General features: G+C 36.7%; 2 protein-coding genes and 1 long non-coding RNA gene across 3 annotated transcripts in view; 1 reads left to right on the top strand and 2 right to left on the bottom strand.

The window, feature by feature from the left end:
* The window catches only part of LOC137401118 (cytochrome c oxidase assembly protein COX16 homolog, mitochondrial-like), a 386239-nt gene that overhangs the window by 92514 nt on the left and 273429 nt on the right, over positions 1 to 20296 (top strand). The window lies entirely within an intron of this gene.
* LOC137401173 (uncharacterized) lies at positions 13880 to 14824 on the bottom strand. The gene is made up of 3 exons (XR_010979296.1): positions 14674 to 14824; positions 14202 to 14291; positions 13880 to 14084 (listed from the first exon to the last, which is right to left on the bottom strand). It is a non-coding gene; the product is annotated as an uncharacterized lncRNA (long non-coding RNA).
* On the bottom strand, positions 15116 to 18192 carry LOC137400881 (uncharacterized). Its single transcript, XM_068087223.1, has 7 exons — positions 18106 to 18192; positions 17286 to 17450; positions 16927 to 16966; positions 16661 to 16818; positions 16287 to 16460; positions 15652 to 16039; positions 15116 to 15381 (listed from the first exon to the last, which is right to left on the bottom strand). Exons 2-7 carry the CDS (start codon positions 17445 to 17447, stop codon positions 15116 to 15118), a joined length of 1188 nt encoding a protein of 395 aa, XP_067943324.1. The 5' UTR covers positions 17448 to 17450; positions 18106 to 18192.

The raw sequence follows: 20296 nt of genomic DNA, 5'->3' as shown, positions 1-20296 counted from the left end.
CACCATGCAGCGCAGTTTGCAAAGATATCACCAAATTTCAGACCAAAGCAAACATAGAAAGAGATACCAAAACCATCTTCACAAACTACACTAAGCCAAACATGGGAAAGCAAGACACCTTACAATAAAGATAGTGATAGACACTCATCGTTGGATCAGGCTGTAGTCACACTTCTTGTACCTGGTAAGTAGTCATGTTACCATTTTTTCCTAACACTTTGTTATCCTCATTATATTATAACAAGTCTTTAATCATTTGTAATTCATAAGATGTAGAACTGAATTGACCTGACCATCTTTGTTTAATTATCAGTGGTGCAGGAGTACTTTCAACAAAACAGTCGTCTTACTAATAGTCTCTAATAGTTGATCCGCACTAATCATTGGGATTGATCTTAAGTTCATGCCAACATTGTGATTTTAGGAAATGTGCCTCTGTGGACAGTTGAAAAACCCTCATTCAAGTCAATGGTAGCTGCTCTCGATCAGAAATATAAGATGCCATCCCGAAACTTCTTTACAAGCAAAATGATTCCGGCCATGTTCACCAGTTTGAAGGAAAAGATTTGCTCAGAACTACAGAGAGCCAGATGGTAAATTATAATAAATCAAACAAGCTACCAGAACAGCTTAAACCATCAGCATTTTATTTTTGATCTGACCACTGCTTACCTAATCAGGATATAATCTATCAAAATAGACTGTGGTGATAAATGATGGTCATGGTGACCCTTTTTTCTGCAAATTTAATAGGATTATGATATTTTATTTCTAGGTTGAGAATTACTACTGATGAATGGTTTTCTGTTACACAAGATCTGTATCTATAATTGTTGTCTGGCCATTTCATTGATGATGAATGGAACCTACAGGCACGGTGTCTAAAGACTGAATACTATCTTGGGCAATACACCGCTGAAATATGAGAGACTTCATTTTAGATGGCCTGGCAGAGTTTGGAATGAAATCTGGGTCTGTTGTTTGCTCAATCATGGACTCCGCTACAAACATGATAAATACAGCCTTAGTTGCGAGTAGGTGTTGTCTTCCCATGATTTGAAAAAGGAAACATTAGATATGACAGCTTGAAACTAAGCTTGTTGATAGTTGCTGAATGCTGTTTCAGTTGTCATGTTTTGCGTTAAATGGGGTTAGTTAAAGCTTGAACTGTATTTTAACGCAATGATGAAGAATTCTGTGTCATGTTCGTTTATATAAGATATATTTTCCATCTGATTCAGCGTTCAGTTTTTTATTCTGCTGGTTGGGGTTTGGAGCGATGGGTGTCTAACAATCTTTTTCAGATGGAGGATATATCACAACAAACCATTGATGTCTTGAAATATCTGCTGTTAACCTCCTATATTTGTTCCTCAGTGTTGAGAAGGATCCCATGTATTGGATACTTTATTCATAACTCTGTCCTAAGTCACTCGCCAGTGAAGAACTTGAGAGAATAGATTAGATTAGAATAGGTTAGATGCAGGCAAATCGTTGCTCTTTTTTATAGAAGCCACCTTTATAGAGCTGAACTTCTCAAGCACCAGAAGGAGCTTCTCCTCCTTCAACAACAGCTTATCAATGATGTCTCAACACGGTGGAGTTCTAAGTACAAAATGGTAAAGAAGATTAGAGAACAGCTCAATGCCATCGATAGAATCTTCATTGATGACATGAAGAATTGTCACCTGCACATTGATGTCAAAGACTTGGTAACACTAGGTCAAATACTTGAAGCACTTGAGGGCTTTGAACTATTGACAGACTTGCTCAGTGGTGACAAAGAAGTTACTCTTTCAAGTGCGATATAACTATTAAGACATGTTCGCCGCCTTCTTGGGCATGATGACGATGATGAGGTGATTGCTATAGACATCAAAACCGCCATTGAGTCCTACGTAACGGAGAAGGTGAAGGAAGTAGTAGAGACAGCTGAACAAACAGCAAAAACAGAGCGACTAAAGAAACCAAAGAAAGCCAAAATACTGCTGTTTATGTGTGTTGCAGGGGTTTTGGACACAAGGTACCTTGGCGTGTCAACAGCCACTGATGGAGTTGCATACAACTGGCTGTCATGGCCTTAGCTTGATGATGTGAAGGAAGAAATCATAAGATTAGGCGTGGAACTCTGGGCCGCACAGGATGAGAAAACTGAAAAAGAGACTCAAGATCAAGAATATCAAGCCGAAAAGCCTAAGAGGAAAAGCCTCGCATCTCTTCTTCTGACTAGTACCACGGCTAACTCTACAGCCAACTCTGAACCTCAGACTTGAACACCTGCACAGATGCTTAGATGGGAACTTAAGTTTTATCTACAGCTCACCGCCCACCCAGAAACAGATATGCTGCAGTGGTGGAAGGGCCATATGAAGGAGCTACCGTTACTCAGCAGCCTGGCTCGCTATGGGCTTTCTTCATGTGCTACCAGTGTCACAAGGGAAAGGTTGTTCTCTCTGGCAGGACATATCGTCAGTAAAAGGCGTAATGCTTTAAAACCTAGTTTTGTGAACATGTTGGTGTGTTTAAGCTTTAATACTAATGTGTAAGACTTGACACACCAACATAACCTTTAGTGTTTATGTTTGTTTTGTACTGCTTTGAAGAGGTGGCATACACTAAGTCTCTTTCTACTATGATCTATCAATAAAAGAGAAACTATAAAATATTCATCATTTTCTGTCATCAAACAAGTAGAGTAGATCAAGAATATAAGGTTGAATGTTAGTTGAACATCCTTGAGTAGATAGATTGGTTCTGTTCTGAACTTCTGGTGGAGTTGATTTGATGGGAATAGGATTAGGTATAGCATATGCAATTATTATCTTTATTCTTTTGCAAAACTGGAGTTGTCCAGTCTCCTTATTGTAAAGAGGGGACTAGTCCCCTATTTACTCCTGGACAGTTCCTGTTTTTCAACTGATACTAACCAATATTTTTTCATATCGTTCATGTTAAAGCCTAACGCTATATATCGATAGAAAACAACCTAAATGTTCAATATTTTTCAATATATTTAGAGACCAAATAATCAAATGTACATGCAAAGATATTGTGCAGCACTAACTTGTAAGCATAATGCAGGACTCACCCTGATTGCATAGTGGCATCCTAATAAAACTGCTAATATATGTTAAGATATTAAACACGATGTAACAGTGATATATTGGATTAATAACCCAACTATATAATTCCTTTGCTTTCGTGTTAATGCCAGCACCAACAGTGGGACCACTGCTTGGACCGGAGGCCATAGGTGTGTATACATACACATGTCTAGACTCACTGAGAAATATCGGTTGACTCCAGAATCCAATCGATGATTAGTTTTCTGTCATTTACCATCAACTGTAGATATTGCTCATGAGAGATGTATACACAATTGCACGTCTTATTAAACGTACTCTAACAGGGACAGGCTATGAGATACAATATTATTTCTTAGAGACACGGGAATCTCCAGTGCCAATATCTAATTGTTAAACATTGTCTGTCTTTCCGGGCTCTGCACCTCGACTAGCTACGCTATTGTGCACGTGGGCCCTCATCATTAAATATAGATTGATTTTTCTATTATGTTTTTTTTTTATTCTTTGATGAAAATACAAACAAACAAACAATTGTTAATATTTTAGTGTACTAAACTAAATCAGCAATAGTTTAATTTTCAATATTATATCTTTAGCTGTATTAAACTTTTGCAAAAAACCTTACATCTTCAATAATATCAATAACTTTTATATTTACGAAACATAACGGGAGACAATCTCTAGAAACAGAGTTTATGTTCGATCTCCGGCATCCGGTACTAAATGTAAAATTATTGTCAGAGTTGAAACTTGTACCATGTACCAAGCTGTCAACATGATGAAGGAGAGCTGATTATCCATACCTCATCATTCTAGAATACCTGAATATTCCTACTGCAAGCAAGATGTATTCTCCAATTCAGAGAATAGTCGAGCACTCAAATCGCTCAATCCTTTTCACTAGAAACAGTTCTAGGTTTGGTGATGGGTTGCAATAGACAATTAGATAAAAAGGGAACTCCCCAGCACTCCTACAAAAGGACGGCTTTTGATTTGCTGCCCTTAAACATTGTAGTTTAGTCATTTTGAAAAATTTCTATAAGTCGAAAACCAAATGAGAATGATGCAGAGCTGTTATTCAACTGTTCAACCGCTCAAACATTGTGGCTGATGATCAGACTAATTAAGCAGTTAAAAGCAATTGAGTGGATGAAGAGTTTCAGTATACTACACTGTAAAAACTGTCAGACTTAGTGCGTGTGAAAAGTGAGTGATTCAGTGCAGTGACTGCTTGAATAATGCATAATATTAGGCATTGGATGAATATTTTTCTGCAGTCCGAAAAACAATGCACTTTGTTAAAATATCCCCTTCTTTAAAACGCACTGTGATGAACTAAATATTGAATTAAATTCTCAGGCAATGCAATGAAATCGCATTCAGTGTGTATTTTGCCATTACCTATCAGTATATTACAATGCGCTTAATGCTTAAACATTGCACTTTGTATATAAAGCTAATGCGTATGATGCGTTTGTGATCCGCTTAACAGCGCCGAGTGAATTAAATTAAGATAAACACAATGAGTGCATAGAGAGCATTGATAATTATGCATTAACTGTTTATAATTTTTATGCGGTGAGGGTGTAGGCTTCAGGCATTTATGCACTGCTTGTGTTAACTAAATAAAAACTTGATAAGCGATTAAAATTTTGAACAGTAATGCGTCAGCTGCATTAAACTTGCAACACAGCCATTGCATTATTAGCAAAAATTTATGCACTGGTTGAATTGTTTACAAAAAAAACTCACTACATGCTTAATAGTTGACAAATAAATAAGATACAGTAAACAGTCAGCGCATTAAATTTCCACATTTATGCAATGGTTGTGTGATTTTGTACTTGAACTCAATAGGCGTGTATAGTTGAGAATATTAATGCATTGACTAGTTTAAGTATATATCAAGGTAGTCAGCGTCGTTTGTTTTGAAAGCCTATGAGCTGAATGTATTATTTACACTAAACCTCAACAGATTACCAGATGTTCAAATTCTGACCTGTCAATGTAATAGCTCATCTTAATTTACAATGCGATCAATTCATTAGGTCTGCACTAGCTCAGGCCCTAATCACTTTATCTGAATTGGAGTTGTCCCAATTTGAAATGGTCACGTGACCATTTCGAGTGGGGACAATTCTATTGCGGAATCCTACCTTTTTTCAATTGCTGTTTGCTGGTAATATCTGATGAGCATAGGTCTACATCTAAAGGATTACCAAACTTTGTTTTCATAATTACCGGTTTTCAACATGTCAAAGGAAGACCTTGACAAGCAGACACCAAGTGGTTAAACTTTTAATATGGCCATCCTCTGATCTACAGGTCTGTGTTATTATAGTAAGTGATTATATCTCGTGTGTATAATCTCAATGGCTTTAAGAGTTGGTCATTTTGCGAGATGGTCAAGGGCAGGCAACATTTCCAGCTGAATTACATCCAACATGGAGTAGTTTGAGACATGGAAAACAACACCAATATTTGAGGTGAACTCTGCATATGTGATTCCGTTTGCGACAAACCAAACCCTTGAAATTTTTTCCGCAAAAGAAAATTAACTATTTCCCAAAAAAAAAACCAAGGTATATTCAACTTTACAAAATAAGACTTGACAATTTCTACAGAAAAGTGATACGGTTGATAGGGATGTGGAGAGCGGTAGACATAATTGGAATATTCCAATTGAATTGGAAGTTAATAAAACGGGTTAGTAATTCCTCCAACTATTATTAGTTTTTTAAGGCGACAAAGTTTTTCATTTCCCTAACTCATAAAGCGAACCGATTGGTTGAATAATAAAACCGATCATGTAATGTTTTGGGGGAGTTGCCCCCTCTCGCCTTTCGAGTTTAACTTCCTCCATCGGGAGTTGTTAACCCTTTGGCAGGTGAGCTCTGTTATCACCACCTACTAGTATTACTACCATTACCCTGTGTATACTTCTTCACTATGAAAATCAATTTGGTATTTTCACCATAGCTCCACCATTCTTGAAAAACTTTTATTTAATTCAAAGATGTGAGCTGTGAGCGAACTACTATAAATAAATGCCCCGACTCACACGCCCCTCACAAGTGTTTTATGTCTGCTACGTTAAACAGTTGGTAATTATAAATTGTCACTGCTATTATTATTTTAGAGCCGCAAATTTTCTGCAACCTAAATATAGTATGCAACTATTGATAATTGAACAAAAATATTGTTCTCCTGCTTTGGCGGAATTGTCCTCTCTCGCTTTTGATACTAGTTTAGCGACAGCATGTTTAATATCATTGGCCACTGCAAACAAAGTTGGCCAACTCCCAAGCAGCTTAGCTTGTCCATCACCATCTGTTAGTATATTATTATTACCATTAACACCCTGCGTATACCCAAACTATTCCCACTTCGCAGAGAATAGTGCATTTTACCCTAACTTCAACTTTCTCGCAAAAAATTATCTTCTTCTATTCAATAATGTGAATTGCAAGAAAATTACATACTCATAGTTTTCAATAGACCGCAAAACAGTAAACCAGCTGGTAATAAGTGTTATAGCATTTTAGAGTTGGAAATTTCACACCACTAACATAGAGTGCAGCTATTGATAATTGGTGGAATTGTCCTCTCTCGCTATTGCTACTAATTTAGCTAGTGTGGATCGTTCATTTTAACTTAATTTCACAATTAAAATCTCATTTTTCATTTTATCGACAATGGCTCGGAAAATATGCAATTGTGATAATCGACAAGTCGGCAGTGCAGTGCAGACCAGGACCATTGTGACTTCACCAGCCCATGTATCTTTTTTTCTTTGAAGCATCGTAAACCCGCTTCAATTCTTTTGAAACAATGTGAACAACAGGCATACTGCTCTGCATTAAGATGTCCTAAGATTTTTGAGCCTATCTACTAGTAGAACTAATGTGAAAGTGCAATTATCTCTCGATTAGTGGCGATCATTAGTGGACCTACGTATTCTGCAAAAAGGATGGCTTGCTCCAAAGGTTTGCCATCTACAGAACTAAGTTTTATAGTTGTGCTCACCTGAGAGTGAAATTTTTTTGGCGTATGAGGAGTTCTTCTTGTAGTCTATTTCTGACATCAACTTGACACAACCGAGAACGCGTCTACTGTCTGAAAATACAAATAATATGTTGATTTAATTGACTTATTTAGCCTATGCTACACTTTCACCACACAAGTCTTATTAACCATCAAACTGCCGGATACATTCTATAAAGTGGGTTAATTCAAAGTGCAGAGTAGATGTAGATATTATATTATAAATACTGCCCTGCTACCGCTACCGACATGCCAAGATAACTTCTGGTATATCTCTATTTCCTTGTTATGATTACCATGCTGATCCGAACACACGGGGTTGGGAATCCAAGCGGTGACCTGTCATATCATGAACAAAATTTCCATAACTGGCGTCAATTGATATATTTACGGGCAACGAAAATGCGGCCTCCTTGCACAGAATTGGAGGTTCAATATTATCTACCCTTGTAAAAAGGGGTAAGATACAAGAATATCTAATAAAAATTAAGTTTTTTTTAAAGTTTTTAATCACAACTAGGATATTGCAATGGGAGTGGTCTGCCTAACCAAAGATATTGTTATTTTTAATTTTAAAATATGTCATGAAAATTCATACCGGTATGCCATTTATTGCATTTATCACTAGCAAAGTAAATGTATAAGAATTACCAACAATAATGACCCATGCTCATGATTGGATTGAAGAACATTGACTGCTGTGGAAATGTTTTTTTTTAATTTAAAAATATATATTTGATGTGAGTAAAGATAGCTCAGAGTTTTCATGCAACTCTCATTGAATCGTGAGCGTCATTGAGTACTATGATATTACAATAACGATTGATAAGCCTCAAAGTCAAATCCTAATATAAAGCTAAAATAAAGCTATGTCTTCCCAAACCACAGTTAGAAGCTCAAGTCGTTTCAGTTACATAAAAATATCAATGTAGGCCTAAAGATAATAAATCTATGTTCTTGAGTTAAAAAAAATAGGATTATCTAAGCGCTTACTGTCGGCATCACAGGTTTTCTGTTGGTATCCTTGATCCTCCACTTAGCTTATCTGCCACACATTTCCTGGCGAAATCTGAAAAAATATCACGTCTCATACAATGTGGCTTTAACTAGTATACATATAGTACAGGGTTAATCTCATCGGAACTTCAAGTGAACACTGTGTTTTTTCATGTTCTTCAGAAAGATAGAAAATTTTTAGTCATTATTCGTTTGGAAACAGCAAATAATTCTAAACGGTTGTCGCAGAGCATCTTAGAGAGGGTTATTATATTTGTGCAGTTTGGCGTTGGATTGGATGTTGACAGCTTTTTGCCACTAAGGCTAAATTTATTGCATAGCTTTCTCAACAAAATATTTAAATTATAAAAATCATAAAATTATAATAATAAAGCGGTGCTGTTCACAAACTAAGAGACGCAATGGTATATAGCTTTATCCTTAGTGAAATCAACCTGCATAGAAATTTGTATAATACTGAAAGTATCAAGGAGTTGTCAGCACAACCACATTACTTTCTAGCTTGTAAGATCCAAATGGAGCCAAAACTGACGGTGGCAAGTCAGTCTGGTGAAAACACATTACATATTGCAGCCTTATATCTCTGATGTTGGCATGCGATATTTTTTCTGATACTGTCAGCACCGCAACATTCCCATATTCTCAATGGCAATCAGCTGTCGGCTTACCTACCCAAACTGCAACACTGTTGGTAATGCAAGTCATTTGGAATTAATTAGCCTGGACAAAAATATCGAGTGGTAAATTTAGGAGGTACTCCTAACTGCTTGCTCCAAAAATAGCTAGGTAACTCTGTTTAGAGGGATATAATATGGTTTATAATATAAATAATTAATAACAGAATTGCTATCCCATGAAGAATAACCGGTTAACTGCAACGGGCGTGTAGGCTAACACAAAAGGTTTGTCAAAGTTTTTTGGATCCATCATACCTCCTAGCCTACACTGTGTTGCTTATTCAATAGTACAGACACCTATAATCTTACTGGCCCTGACTATTGGTGTAAAACAAGCTAATACGTTTGTTAAGAAGGGACAAGTCATACCGTTACAAATAGACCCTTTCGCTCTTCGGCTCCATTGACTCTTTAGGGTTCTTGTAAAACTCTGTAGGCTTACGATGTCATAGACAGGTGTTATTTGCCCATTGATCATAAATTTGCTCTCTGATGGTTCACTGAAAAAGTTATAAAACCTGTATTTTTGATGTCTCAAGATTATTTAGCCTTTATTACAGCCGCAGGGGAAAGCAGTTCAGATTAGATTTTTAAAATTACTTAATATTTGGATTTTGGAGTATTACTTTTTAGAAAAATGTTATTTGAATTTCGGTTATATACAGCAGTTGCAGAGATTATTGAAGGCCATTAAATAAAAAGAAAAAATAAGGTGTTTTGGTATAATAAAATAAATTTTAGTGAGACACGATTAGCCAAAAGTGGAGGGTTTTAATGGTCGCCAAGTCTGATTTTTAATTTTCTCTTTGGAATGACGATGTTTAAAGAACACTCCTTCTGACATCAAACTGGCTTTTACCGATGAAAATTTTAATGCTTCTTTGACAATCAACCACTTTCAAAGTGAGTTATTCGCGTCGTCGGGTATTCGAGAACTTCTGAGATTTAACTTTATTTGACGCCAAGGTTGGCTTTATGAACGAAGCTTTCTTAATGGATTTTATATAATGAAATGGTTTGGTGCCGTTTTGCTGAATAACAGTGGTCTGAGGAGATTTCAACTCATAGATCCCACCAAGGCTTATATTAACCAACTCATAATCCTTTTATGGCCAAGCTAGGGTAACAATAGATATAATAACAGTTGAGGGAAATCATAAACTCACAAATGGCTGGGAAACTGTGGGAAACGCACATTGAATGAATGGCCTTACAGTGTCAGTAAAGATATTGTCAACAAAATAGGAATGAGCGCCAACCATAGGTGCCAAGTAACCGTGATTTGAAAAAGTGAGGTTTTTAGCTTTTTTGGATTTAAACGACTGAGGTTCATACCCTACACCCTGTAAAACTTTGAATGTGTGTCTAAGGACTTCTCTCATGCCCTCTTTCTGATAGTGTATGACACTCTGTTAATATTATTGAATAAAAAAATAGCTAATCGCGTGTGGAGAGGAAAATTTACCCAAAATATCAGAAATATCCTTCTCAAAAAGGGAGACTTGGCAGCTATGGCGCCAACCAAAGTCCAAAACTGAGTAACCAAAGTTGGGATAGATTATAATCATTAAAACTGCTCCCAACACTTTTCCCGTAATATAAAAAAGCTGCTATGTGGATTACCAATTGGCATAATTTAGAATTAGATGCATGATTATAGGACTGTTAATTAGTGGTTTAATCCCGCCTCATAATGAGCCTCATATTCTCTTCGATGCAAGATTGTAGAGCAGCTTCCTTGATGAGTCTACGGAGATTCGTTGAGGAAACGAGCAAAGTGATGGGTGCGACAAATTTCATTTTTCGCTTTTCATTCCTCACCATCCACTTTGAGGAAAATTCTAAAGTAATATTTTGTCGAAACAATTATTAATAGCAAAAAGCTGTTTACATAATGCCCCACTTGATTATTGGGAAATATTTTTGTATTTTTCACGGTAGCCTTCATAAAAGCACTGAGACTGGAGTAGGTCTATTAGACTTTGAGCTTTCGGAGAGCCATTTGTGGTTATCAGTAAAATGTGTCTACCAATTGGTAAATTGACTATAATTACATGCGTAATCAGACCTATTAAAAATAAAATTCAAGTAAAGCATAAATAGGCTACTTAGTTTTTGTGTAACCTGTGAAATTTAAACCTTTGCTCGAACTTCAAGGTGCTGGGTTAGCCTCTCAAACAAAACGGTGCAGCATTGGCATGCACAACTGATGTCACAACTTTCAAAGTTATTTTATTCAATTAAAAATCCTATTCATAAGTCTTCATTCAAAGGATTATTTTAATTGTCCTAAGCTAAGGTAGAGCTCTATACCTCCATCTCTTCTATTATACTAGCCATATTGAGTGGCAACAAAATTTAGAGTGAGTAATAGGATTATCATTATGGCTAACCTGGCACCACATTTAAAGTGAGTTATTTATGAGTTATTCGCGTTGTCGGGTATTCGAGAACTTCTGAGACATAACTTTATTTGAAGCCAAGGTTGGAGTTATTGACGAAGCTTTCTTAAAGGCGAGAGACATGGAAAGTATTTCGGCACGGTTTTGCTGAATAAATGGTCCACAAAACACTTAGCCTGTATTAACCAACTAATAATTTGTTTATGGCCTAGCTAGGTTAACAATAGATATAATAATAACAGTTGAGAGAAATTATAAACTCTCCAATGGCTGTAGTTTAAGTGACATAAACTGTTGGCAGTTGGCTGTAGTGGCATTCCATTGGGTGGGTGGTTGATAATGGAATGCCACTACCACCAAGTGCCAACAGTTTATGTCACTTAAAGTTAAACTACAATGACTTAGCCTGGGTAGGCTCTTCTGTTGAAGAGCCTACCCAGGCTAACAATGACTGGGAAACATATTGAATAGGATTTTGAGTTAGCTAAAAAGCCGCTAGTCTGTAAGGCATTGCTTTGCTGGAAAAGATATTTTCAACCAAATAGTAGTTGATGAATGTCATCCAAAAACGACTTAAATTTAAATAATCAAGATTGGAATACATCAGTGATAAATATAATTATAACCAGTGTTAGAAACAGATTTACTTTTTTGGGGAAACACTGCGAGGCGGAGGGGTACACGTCCAACACTGTGGGAAAATCCACTTCGACACGCGTACAAAAAAGCTCAAATTACAATTTTTACAAGAATTTTTCAGCAAAATAATGAACTGTACATGTATATCAATAAAAATAGATAGAAAACATCACTGTATGATCCAGATCTCTTTGTCGTAAAATGTTTTGTGAAAGATCTAATAGCAACAAAAAGGAACAACACAAATAACTGATTACAAATCAGGGCCAGGGAATGCACCTATGCCGAGTTTATCTCCTTTGAAAATATCTCGGGGTATTGATGTTGCTGTGTATTGCTGTGTATTGCCTCATGCCTAACCCTGCTGATTAAACTATTAACCACTCAGTCATAACCCTTTCTAAAGGTATATATAAAAGACCATAAAATTATGTTAAACCAAAACAGTTCAATCTTGGTCATAGAATTTCCTTCACTCACAGCAGCCGCTGCTGACATTTTCCATTGCGGACATTTTCTACATAGCTTTGACACAATCGCAATATAGCTAGACCATCGGCTATTTCTTAGATACCTTTTAGGCCATGGGTCATAATACAAAAAGTATCATTCAAATATGGACAAGAAGTCGCCCATGAAAATAGGAATCTAAAGCAGGCTGTGCTGTGAATCAACCATCAGGTCGTAATCGACTACTCTATATGATGGGTTGTTATTAGCACAGCAGTACGGATGATGGAAAAGTCACACAGCTAGGGTGTTAGTAGGATAGGCTATAGTATGAAGCAAACTTGATTTGTTGACAGTGAATACAATAAGTTGCACAGAAGGGGTGGGTGGGGGGGGGGAGAAAAATAAAAATGACTCATTTCGAATCGCTTGGTTGTGAAGTGAGAGTGTGTGATTTCACAATGGGCCAGAATGTTCACTAAGTCGGCATAAATACTTGTGACATGGGTATCCCACAGAATGGGGTCTTACCCATTATCTACGAAATGACCATGCAAATTTTAGCCACACCACAGCCCAATTTAAAGAACCTTTCTTAAAATCTTCAATCCTCTGCTAATATAAAACAACTGCGGCCCGCTACAGCAGAGTAAGTGTACCGAATTTGATTCAGGATGTTTAGAAAAAAAGAGCGCCAAAAGTTTTGTGAACTCAATAGCAAGCTGAAAAGTAAAGGGCAAAATGTATTTTAGAGGGCATTAGGCAACATTGGCTAAGACCTAAGGGAGAAATATGCCTTGCCCTTGCCTTGCCTACTAAACAAAGAGGGTTCCTTTGTTCTCCCACAATGGGAATTTTGGAACTTATTGTGTTCATTGTTAGAAATTCAAATACCCTGTCCTGTTATGAGGTGCACACACTACATTCAGCCTACTTGCACTGCCCAATCATGTACCCTAGATAGTTACTTTTAAAGATGCCTCAAGATTGTTAAAACAGGGTCTGAAAATATGTAGTGTTTGAGCTGGTCTTTTGTTAGATCTTTTGTGGTCAGTATTTTTCGCTTCAACATGTTTCCTCAAGCATGGTGAGAGCGTCTTTCTTTGACAATAAGTATCAGAATGGGGTAGGCATACAAGTTTTCCGTACGTTGAACTGAACCTTTCAACATAGAAACATGAAAATCTCTGGGAAGTAAAGTGAATGACAAGGTCAATATAATATATTTCAAGCTGAACCAAAACCTAGACAATACTCTCATGCCCACTAGGTAAAATAAAAATATAAAGCTACGACATCTGGCTTTAAAACAGTAGGCCTCCCTACCAGAATCGACGGAAATTAATTACAAAAGATTTTTATAACACTAATCAAAATGTATAAAAACTTAAAAGCATTCAACAAGACAATTTACCACAGCTCAAAGTATTATCCGTCTCTACAGGAAAAGGGGCGCTCAAAACCGGATCATACGGTATCAACAAATTCAGGATCAGAAAAATACCTTGGCTGAATATAACAAGCGGGTTGAAAAGGCGGCAGTTTATATACATATAATGGATGGTGGTGGGGTAGACTAGATACCAGCCGCCAAACAAAATTTCCGGTACATTGCAATTTGTGAGCGAAGAGCCGAGCTTCAAACCATTCTGCTTTATATTCTTCTAGTAGAAAGGCTGTAATATAGTCATTGTTAGCCACTATTTGCAGAATTACTCCATAGGTATCGCTAGCTAGACGAAAGGCGTCCCCAATGCTATATCTAAAACCTACAAAGCAAGACAGTGTAGAATAATCTTTGTGTTTTGAAGATTTGTTTATAAATAAGTGATTGAATAACAATAACAGTTCAATAGAGCTTACTTACAGCGTATCCCATTACTTACCAGATATTGTGATGGTGTTGCAGCATTGTGTGCAATCTCCCAAACTCTCCTGGATGTGCTCAGGTGGTTCAGGACTGTCTTCAGCGGTGCCTATCAAGAAAAAATTATCTTACTCAAAGCCTGTTCGATAAGTTAGAGCAGAAATTAGCCATAGCATTTAACAACAGCTATCTGTCTCAGGTGACAAAAACCAAGTGGATGATTCCTCAGAACACGTTACTGTAAAGCAGCGATTTCAAAACTCGATGCATGAGAACTATCAGGAAAGCCTATGACTACTGCACATGGTGACCGAAAAGCCAGTACTCCGATAGAGGAGTACTCTGATAACAAAATGACTCCAAAGTCTTCAGACAATACCTCAAAAGAGTACCCCAATTTCTAGAAATGTTCAGTAAACTAACATATTTCCATGCACGCACCAACTCCGTTACTCGAACACTATTGAGATATCAGCCACTGCAATACTTACGTGCGCCCTTGGTTTTGGCATTGTTGTGATGCAATACGCCATGCACATTGGCATCTGCCCAATCATGGCAAAACTCGAGTTGGTGTCTGTTACTTAGACTTAGCGGCACATTCTTAAAGTTTCTCATGCGTAATGATTTGAAGAACGCATGTTTAGCCTCCATCCTTAAGCACCAGGTTCCTCTTAGAAGACCAAATCTGGTAAACAGTTACATAAAGTTACATGAAGTTTAAAGTTTTTATGTGACAACTGATAATTACATAGTAAAATAATGCTTGAGATTGAGACATACTTTTAAAAAAAACATCACTGTAAAGTGGGATGCTGAACCAACCGACATACCGCAGCCAGCGGACCGCTTGCCATTAAATTGGAATGACATGAATCATGCTATATATATTTATACTGGCCTGATAAAATTATAGAGTTTTTGCCTGAGAACTCACTTCACTATGTAGTAGGGGATGTGTACCAAGTAATGCATCTTGGGAGTAATGGTGTGAGCTCCATATACGGTCACCCAGGTTTCTAGGTATAATTTTATTAGCGTTGCGGCGGTTGTAATCTGGTCTTTGTTGAACGAATATGCCAACAGAACGGAGGTAATTTCAACCATCATCAACAGCAGTCTGTATTCTGGAATCTCTTCAATATTGTGGCCAGCCAGTATTAAAGGTAGAAGAAAGCCCAAACAGATAGTTTGAGTTGCTGAAAAAAGAGTTATAGATTAGATCTACAAAAAGCATAAGTTGCGTGAAAAGGAAAAATATATCAAAATTTGAAAAACTATTTTACCTTATTTCTTACACGAAGCAACAAACATAATAGGACTTTAAAAAAATGCTAAAATATTGTAGTGGTTTAGATTGGGAAAGTCGCTCCACAAATCACCAGTTTAGAATTTAGATCATTAGCATTCCTCATTGACTGTCGAAATCAAACAAAAACGTATTCAACTGCAGTAGGCTGAATACGAACCAGATTGACCAATTTTTCCGGTGTCTAGTCCATTGAAGCAAGATCTTTCCAAGCTACTGGGTGCATTTTTCTTGTCGTCTCCTCTGTATGGAAAGTTTTTGATGTGTTCATTCAATGACGATATAGAAATTATTCGGTTTTCCAGTAGCCTAGATACGAACCCCTTTATGGCATAAGGAAGAGTTCCTTCGCACACAATATGCATAATGTCAACAGGAATGCATTGGCAAACATCAAATCCATCGATCTTATCTAATATGGATAGCGAGTTGATTCCGTATCGCTTTGAGTATTCTACACGCTGCCGAGCAGGCATCTCTGGACCGAGAAGGAGACAGTGGCGACGGTGACTCTCTATGTCTCTCAGTCTAAACTCCGTGTGGTTAAACTGTAGCATGTTTAAAAGCAATAGAAAGCAATACAAAGTTTCGCATCACACTGACGAAAAGAACTAGAAATTCAGAAACTTAGCAACCACACACTAGTAGCGACGTGCGACAGCATTAACATAATCCCTGATTCAGCGCACGGAATAGCTTCTATTCAAGATAAAAGTCTTATGATAAGTGCATAACTAAAAAAGTTAACACAACAAGCACACTTCTGCAATAAACTGTATACCATAACACACAAACCTGTTGGATAATCTCTTGTGAGCTACCATAACACGTCCGACATTTCATGGCTGCCCCTCCCACTCCTTCTTTAAACCCTGCTACCATATTGGCTGCTGGAGTGTCGCCAATAAAAAAAAGCAAAGATCCTTTATAGATGTCCTTTCCGTCCCGATTCACAACTTCAATACCATCCTGAATAAAAGACATAGAATCTTTACTGTTTTATCCTTTTCAAACAATGGAATAAAATACATTTTCGATCATAGACTTTTCATAAAGAAACTCTTTCACTAGCCAGAAAAGAGGTCAAATAACTTGAAGTTTAGATTCATTGCCAGGCTCTAGCTCCGGTTTTCAAAGCTAACCTATTACTATAAGAATATTATGATTACCTTCTTGAGTACATTAATTTCCTCGGCAAACTTTAGAAGGATAGCTTGGACTCCATATTCCTTAACGTCAGCAGAGTATGCCACAGCAAACAGGTGTATGAATTTCAATTGGGATCTGTGCTGAGGCGGGACATTCAGTAACGTCCAATAGAAAAGAGCTAACCATGAAAAACACAACAGTGTGAGATATGCTGTTTAAAAAAAAACAAATATTGTAAAACCACGAAATTCTGTTCCTGAAAACATGCAGCAAAATTCCACTTTACCTATCTTGTGCTTTTTTCTTTTGGAGCCAATTGGATTCACCTAGAAAAATATGACGATTATCAAAAGAATATGACCTCAAACCAACGCATGTGATAAGGATCAACAAAAATGAAAACTATTGAGTATTTGAAAAGCCATGTACGACGGTCAGTGATGGGACCTGAACATCTGCATGTTGACACAACCGAAACATAAATGGTAAATTTATTTATAGGCCTACGCAGAATTATGCCCAATTCTTCTGTGTTAGATGAGCACTTAAATTTGAGAAGGCAGTAGTCGCCAATAAGTTTTGTGTAGCATAGTTGAAGGGCTTTATGATCCTTAAATCAACACACTTTTATTTGAGCTGACATACCACTTCAATATCATCATAATAGGCTGCTACCATTATCTTTTGCCCGTCAGCAAAAAAGTCAGAATTCTGTGCATAATCAGCATCTATGCAGTCTTTGATTGCCCCATCTGGAGAGAATATTGGAAACTGTACTACATTCCGGATTTCTGGACTATCTAACATTATCTGCAAACAGATGAATGAATACATGAGAACATAGACTAAAGCTTTTTTGCATAATTTTGAAAGCAAAATGTTGGTTGTACTTTTAGCATTTAGTTAGGTTCCATGAGGTGATGATAGTTGGTCGACAATGTTGTGTTTCTAGTCAAAGATGACTCAATTTCCTCATGGAACCCTATTGTGTGATGTTTATATTTGTCTGATAAATTAGAGCAACTCTTCAGGGTGACAAGTGCTTTATTGTTCATTGCTATATTGTTGATGGGAACAGCTAAGGCGCTCTTTGTTTACATAATCATTAGCAAATTAGGTTTACAAATGGTCTGAAATAAAGATATGTTCAGTACAATGGGAACATGGCCAAGCCAATTAGCAAAATAAGTCACTATAAATAAACTCACTAACTGTAGACCAACTATCAACCTAGGGAACCTAACTTGTTACACTAACTTAGCTGTGTCACTGAAAAAAATTTAAAGAGCTAATCCTGAAAAAATTACTTGTCCATAGCCAGTTCACTAACGGTAATTAGCAGGAATCAATTCTTATTGAAATCGCAGAACTATGACAAGCGCAGCACATTTGACAACCTTTTTCATATATTTTCTCTCAGAAGTTATCTTGCATGTTTGCAGTTATTAAGCGCACAAGTATTTACCTGGAGAGTTGATAGTACGGATACATAGTAAAATGGTCTTCTAGCGGTGTTGTTGTAGCGAATTGGAGTCGATTCCTACAAGCCACAACACGACATTTAGGTTAGGATACAATTAATTGGTTGGTGTACACTTTAAGGAAAATTCAAACGAAAGAGGCTTATTTCCAAACAGGCTTTTATCATATCTTTATTTCTCTAAACACCCCAATGGTTCCAAGGCAAGTGATCTAATGTGAATATTGTCAATTGACTGCAATTCAGGGGCGCATTTGACAGGGCACGAGTTACGAGTTTTCGTGAGTGAAAATTTCACTAGTGGGTCAAATAACCAAAACTCATTAGTGAGATCATGTATTATTGCATAACATAACAGTACCTCTTTGTATTGCCTTAACATGATTAAATCTAGTAAAGATCACAAAGGAGATTATGAGATAACATGTTGCTGTCATTGAGCCAATCGACATTAGTTAGTTTTGTTTAAATCTCTAGCGCCATCATAATACACTGACATATAGATATATAGTATATAGGTATTGGGAGCTAAAATAATATAAAATCGTCAAAAGTTAAAAGCGAGTACATATACAACTACAAATCTGTTTTGTATGGTTAAAAACTTGATATAAAATCTAGTTTTTGACCATACGAAATACATTTGTAGTTTTATACGTACTCGCTTTTAACTTTTGACTGTTTTATATTATATATTATGTTCGAATTTTGGTTATTTGTGGACTCAGTAGAATCTTGCAAAACGCTCTGAAATGCTGTAAATGTTCACCATTTTAGAAAAAAATTTTCCGGGTGTGACCCCCGGACCCCCCACTGGAAGGGCGCTCGGGCGCCCCTCCCGGACCCTCTCCGCCAGCGCGCTCCCTCAGCCGCTGCGCGGCCTCAATCATTCAGGATAACTAGTGGGTCAAATATATTTTTTAATATGCCCCAGGACTGCATTGACTTTTTATATTACATATTTGCTATCACTCCGTGACAGGGGCTATATTCAGCAATTTTCAACACACTAGTTTGAAAAGATTGATCAAGAATGAGCCCTTATTCTCACTATTTTGCCATAATTAATATATATTATGGCATAAATATCATGCTAATTTTTAAATTCACTGCATAGATAACCCTTTATTACTATGATTATGATTCACAGTCACAGCATTGTTCTTTTGTTTACATTACAATTATCACACTAGAGATTTCAACACGAAAACTCGTAACTCATGGATGCTAATATACGTCCATGGACTCTGTGACACTAAAGCATTAACCCTCTCACCCCTGATGCCAACTATTTCGGGAGAAGTTGTTCACACTTGGGCCTGAAGCCAACACTTTCGGGACACTTTCTGAGTAACTTTATTGATACTCCTTTTGTGTTTATCGTTTTTTAATAGCTTTATTTCGAAAGATAACAGTCTGAGGATTGTTTTGATACCAGAAATGTGGTTGGATAAAAGCATTTTACTAGGCAAATCCTGTGATAGATTTCAAACTTCAACTCTGGAGGTCGCCATATTGAATGCGTTTGCCGAAAGACAACGGCTAAATCTTACAATCTAACGTAATAATTAGTTCAGGTGAAGAATTTAGCAGTGACAGTGATCTACAACAACACTATGACCGTTTATTAGTAGCACAAAGTGGGTTTCAATTGCACAACATCAAAATTACTAAATAGTTATAACTTTTAAATTTTTCGAATAAAAAATTTTATTTGACAAATCTTTTCACAATTTTAGTTGATAAAAACGATACATTATATTAGTTTTGTACTCCAGTTGTTTGCATCTCGTGTTTATTATCATAACTGCAATAAATGTTGTCCTTATAGAATGTAAATATGATATATAGACCTTATATACCAATTGATTGAACAATGGAACGGAAACTACATTATGCCATAATATTGCGTATAGGCTCATAATTTCAGTTCTATTGGTTAGAACTCCAAATTTTTTTTTGCAACTTGATGATAACACCTTTTCTTGTTATCCTAATATGTTACTGAAGTGTTATCAACCAAAAAGCTGACTTGTAGTAGCAGCCAAACTTAGACTTTTCGATTTCCAAAAAATGTATTGATTTGAATCTTATCAATAACATCCTATATAGATTAACCTAATGTGTATATGTTAGTATCAAAATGTAGCTAAGAATGTTACCAACAAGTTACAAA

Source organism: Watersipora subatra, chromosome 7, assembly GCF_963576615.1.
Source record: "Watersipora subatra chromosome 7, tzWatSuba1.1, whole genome shotgun sequence".
In the NCBI taxonomy this organism is placed as follows: domain Eukaryota; kingdom Metazoa; phylum Bryozoa; class Gymnolaemata; order Cheilostomatida; family Watersiporidae; genus Watersipora; species Watersipora subatra.
Note: the sequence above shows the minus strand (reverse complement) of the source record. Positions and strands in the feature narration are given on the sequence as shown.